Genomic DNA, 5,256 nt, shown 5'->3' with positions numbered 1-5,256 from the left:
TATCCTGCAAAAAAAAATATTTTCTACAGTCAGTTTTCCAATACTTATTGGGGCCTGAAAAGACACTTTTTAAGGTTGTGCAGTGTGATTTATATTGAATAATATTCCACACACCGAAGTCCAGCAGGTGTACATCAGTTGTACCGTTTCAGTAAAGAAATCAACATTTTTTGCTGTAAGTGCTGCAGTGAGAACATTTTGTACTTATCAGTAAAGAGAATGAAATGTCCAAAAGAAGAATTTATGTAGCCAAAACAAATGTATAGTTAATATTCAGCCTGGCGATGTGACTTGTTACAGAGTAGATCTTCTGCTAAGTATAATAACAAGACATAACATAAGATAACTCTTGTTTTCACAGATCAGGGATTTATTTTGTTCAACATTAATACATTTTAGTTACACCCAGCAATAAAAAGTGTAAAAAGAAACAGTATATAAGGATTTAAGATATACACTATGATATATGTTAAACGAACACCAAACTGTACGCTAAAAGATCTAAAATATATGCTAAACACTAATGATGCAAAACAATATGGCGTAATAACTGCAGCCCGAACATGAGTCTGTGTGAGCAGATGGGTACGAAGGTCACAATAAGGTTAACATTCTGGTCTAATATTGTTTTTACATTGTAAATAATTATAAATAATGTAAAAGAAGAAACATACTGAGGTGCCAGCTCATATCAGCATTGTAGTAAGTGTATGTCAACAGCCAACACAAAATAATTTCTGTTAAATTAGTATTTATAAAATACAATAGAAGAAAAAAAACTATGACAATTAAAAAGTTAGAATACGTTAATGTAACCTGAACAGCTACATTTATATGTTTTTTTTTTTTTAGTAAATTATAATAAATGAACTAGAAGCAACTAAATCTTACGCGATATCAACTTTAGCCAGTGGGGGGAAGTACAGTAATAAACGTACTCTATTTAAACCCCCGAAGAAGAATAAGAAATCTTCACACTCTCGCGGTGTTTTCCAGAGTTACGTCATTCCATGATGGCTGAAGACCCGGGCGGTACATTTTTCAATTTCTCTCCAATTTTTCTGTCTTTCTCTTTACCTCAGCTTGCCATAGAGACATGGCAGGACTCATAACCCCGTTAGGCGCTTACATATCACTGGTGTCGACATGCCCAAGAAAGGAAACAGAAAACGGCTGAAATTTAAGGCCGGGGACGTCTGCTCTGAATCAGGTAGCAGCTTAGCTAGCAGGCTAGCCTGTGATGCTAGTTTTGCCGCTCGTTAGCTCTGTACAGTCAAGTTGATAATTTGTCCATGTTTTTTTCAGTTAGATTTAACTTTATAAGCTAACATTACTGTAACAGTTATTTAAATGTTCACATACACATTAACTAAATAAAGAATTAGGAAATTAGAAATCACTTATCAAATCATTGGGCTTTTTGCTGTTTATTAAGAGTGATCCCTCATTTTTACAGTCACTGTTGCTGATTATGCCGATGCCGACCCAGCCATTGTGAAGTCGGGTAGGGTGAAAAAAGCTGTTGCAAATGCGATTGAAAAAGAAGGTAAGCCTTTAGTTGTACAGTAATTGTTCATGTGAGTGAACAAGTTTCAGATGCCTATTTAATGAAACTTGTATTATAGTGAAGTTACTCTGCGGCCTGGAAGCCTCTCAGGGTGCTGTGGAGGAAGTCCTGTCATCTGTAGAAGGTGTCAAAGCAGACGCTTTGGGCAGCAGTGATGACCTAGACCCTGAGGAAGAGGTAGATAATGAATCTAAAGTGGCTCGCAAAAAGAAAAACAAGAGACGAAAAGGTACATTTGCAGTCATTTTTGCACGTTCATCCATGAACGGATTGTTCATGCTAGTATGCCACACCAATCATCCTTATTTTGTACTTTTTCTAAGTTTGTTGTATATTTGGCTCCTTATCTTTTTAGAAAGCAGCGAGTGCAGTGATGGAGAAGATTATCCGGTGGACATTTGGCTTCTACTTTCTTCTTACATTCGGCCAGAGGATGTGTGTCGATTTGCTTTGATCTGCAGGAACGCTTGGACTGTCACTTGCACAGCAGCTTTTTGGACCAGACTCTACAGAAGGTGATTTAGTTTTGTTGCTGTTTTGGGCATGAATAATGTCTTCATTGACATAAATAGCAGTATTTTGATGACTGATTTTTCCTTAATGAAAGATATTCTCACGAGTCACCATGATATTCACATTAGTTGTATGTAGGATATGTCATTCATGTTCCAGTTAACAGTATTTCCCTTACCATTATCCAAGGAGGCGCTCTGTCATCAGCCCTACTACCTACTGACATTACCCCCTGAGTCAACAACTGCCGGCATTAATAACGTAGTGCTCCTTACTTTCTTATTTTGATGTTATTCAAGTTTAGGTAATTTAGAACAACGCTTTTTGCAGGACTGTGTTGATGTCCAGAGTGAACTTATAATCAGATTAATATATTAATATATTTGTGTGAAACATTAGCAACACTACTGATAATGCATTGATTTGTTTTCATTTTGTGTTGATATTTAATAATAATAATGTCATCACAATGTCAGCACTGTATGTTTCCATACAATGGCGAAATTAGTCTCTGCATTTAACCCATCCACCACCAGGTGGTGCAGTGGGCAGCTATTGAAAGCGCCTGGGAGGCATTTTGGGGATGAGGTGTGCTGCCCAAAGACACCACGTGATGTGCAGTGACTGGGGATCGAACCTGGGACTTTTGGGTCCCAAGCCAGCTGCCCTGCCTCTACACCATCTCGGCCCCCATATTTACCACTACTATTTAAAAAGAGCCTTATTACAGTTTAGTTGGATTTATATGCTCTTGTCCACCTTGGTTCATTTTGGAATATGTGAGGAACACGGTAGTGAAATCAGGAGACTGAAGTAGCCATCTTGCCACAGCTGAGGCCCCTTCATGTGATATTTACATAATCATTTTGCTCAGTATTTGAAATGGCTGTCTGTAAACTGAGGCACAATTTTTTTTCATCTTTAAAATTGTTAATCATGAAAATAAATGATGAATTTTTTCCCTCTGCTGTTTTCATTTTGTTTTAAGGCACTACATGATTGATGTTGAACTACCGTTTCGTCTCCGGCCTAACTGCATAGATAGGATGCGCTGCCTTCGGGCCTGCGTGATTCGCTCCCTCTTCCATCTGTATGAGCCGTTCAGCCTGCGCGTGTCAAAAATTCCTTCACTGCCAGAATCGACACCGACCACTTTGCTTAACTCTAAGGTACTTTAATACAGAGGTTCTCAAACTTTATAGCTTTTGACCCACAAAATAAAAATCATTGAGCATTGGAACCCAAAATTTTCAAAAAGAAGGAATTTTGATAAAAATCAGCTTAGGTTTTATGCAAAAAATAACTTTTTTTATATTTGTTGTTTCTCCTTACAGTGTTTACTCTTCTGGGTCAAAAAGCTGTCAGGGACTTGCCCAGAAGGTTTGTGGGAATTCAACTTTAAATTTTTGAAGCAGGTAACTTCTTATTCAAATGTAAATAAACTCGTGTTATAATATGAATGTAGTTTGGTTACAAAACACAGCTGGTATATTTTCTGTTCATAATTCCACTGTTATGTGTTGTGTTTGTATCTCCACTGCAGCAGGGACACGTTAAAAATGGTGGTGCCAAGTGCTTGCGTTTACCCAAACAGTATGAAGACGTTCACTTAAATCCAGACTCTGACTGCTACGTGCTTCAGGTCACCACGCTCCACTACATCTTCACCCCTGTTGTCATGGGCATGACAGTAACTCTGGCAAGTAGCTGTTTTTGGCAACCTAAACGTCCTTTTAATTTATCTTTCAGTGTAACTGAGCTAATTGCAAAAGGTAATTTTAATGGAAATCATTGTAAAATATTAAACTGTTTTTTTTTAAAGTAAGGTAATTTCTGGGTTAACCTGTATGTGACCAAAGTCCATGCTCAATAGTCCATATATAAAATCCAACAATTTTCAGTCAGGTCATCTGGACGGTTTCTTATTTTGTTCGGAGACGTTTTACCTTCCATCCAGAAGGCTTCATCAGTCTGAGGAAACGCCAAACAAAACTGCTTCTCCCCCAACAGCTTACTCCAAAGTGGGAAAAAAACAGTTATGTTTTGAACCAGTTTGACATGATGGTCGACGAGGGAGAGGGTGGGCACCGGAGGAGAGGGTGTGCCCCAGAGACCATCTTAGCGCCAACATAACTGTCCCCACACACACACACTTTGGAGTAAGCTGTTGGGGGAGAAGCAGTTTTTTTTGGATGGAAGGCGAAACGTCTCGGCACAAAATAAGAAACCGCCCAGATGACCTGACTGAAAATTGTTGGGATTTGCTGTGGCATTGTAGTTCAGTTTAATCCAATAGTTTAAATCTTCTCATTGTTAAAAGAAAAATATTTCTATTGCCAGCACTTTATTTCTTCAGAAACCATTCTTTAAAAATTAATAGAATTGTTATTCTCAGATTTAGAAGAAAATGGGTTTAAACACCAACTTTTTTCCCCTCAAATCTTTACTACGTTCTCTGTTGTTTTTCTTACAGTTCACAATCAATGTGAGCACAGACATGCGCCACCACCGTGTTCGTCTCGTGTTTCAGGACTCGCCACTTCAGCAGAGGAAAAGAAGAGGGGATCAAGGCGGGACACAGGTTGTGCTGGATCCCGTCCACAGTGTGAAGCTAATGGACTGGTGGCATCCCCAGTACCCCTCTGTACCCTACACATAAGAATGCCTTTATTTTTAAAAGCAGAAAAGGAATAACCAGGCTCGTCGTGCTCATAAAACGACAAAACAAGTCGAATCACAGTCAGAGACATTTTCTTTGCACATGCGCATTTTATTTGTAAAATGTTTGAAAAGGCAAGTACTGACTACAACATTTCATAGGAATATTCCAGGTACAATCAGACACATAGAAACAATATGCATTTTTTCAGTTGCTGTCCATCAGAATTTTACATATTGCCTGATTTATATTGATATAATATAAATCATCATTTTAAAAAATATTCTCAAGCTTAAGAAAGAATGGATCCCCAGAACACATTTTTTCCTTCACGTAACATATTTCATGATCATACGTGAAGTTATCCTGATCTGCATTCAGCTTGGATTGATTCAGAATGTGACATGTTGCGCCTGTGGAGCTGTTTTATTGTTTTAATCTGTTTTCGAGCCATGATGATGCATCTCAAGCATCCTCCACATGTTTGGACAAGTTTTCTTGTTTTCTGATGATTTGA

General features: G+C 38.1%; 1 protein-coding gene across 1 annotated transcript; it reads left to right on the top strand.

The window, feature by feature from the left end:
* Positions 1-1,006: 1,006 nt before the first annotated feature.
* Positions 1,007-4,921, top strand: tmem183a (transmembrane protein 183A). Its single transcript, XM_037679644.1, has 8 exons — positions 1,007-1,210; positions 1,457-1,546; positions 1,626-1,796; positions 1,923-2,082; positions 3,069-3,249; positions 3,415-3,495; positions 3,624-3,779; positions 4,554-4,921. The coding sequence occupies exons 1-8, from the start codon at positions 1,147-1,149 to the stop codon at positions 4,737-4,739; spliced, it is 1,089 nt and encodes a 362-aa protein (XP_037535572.1). The 5' UTR covers positions 1,007-1,146; the 3' UTR covers positions 4,740-4,921.
* The last annotated feature ends 335 nt before the right edge of the window (positions 4,922-5,256 follow it).

Source organism: Nematolebias whitei, chromosome 7 (genome assembly GCF_014905685.2).
Source record: "Nematolebias whitei isolate Nwh7 chromosome 7, NemWhi1, whole genome shotgun sequence".
NCBI lineage: Eukaryota > Metazoa > Chordata > Actinopteri > Cyprinodontiformes > Rivulidae > Nematolebias > Nematolebias whitei.
Note: the sequence above shows the minus strand (reverse complement) of the source record. Positions and strands in the feature narration are given on the sequence as shown.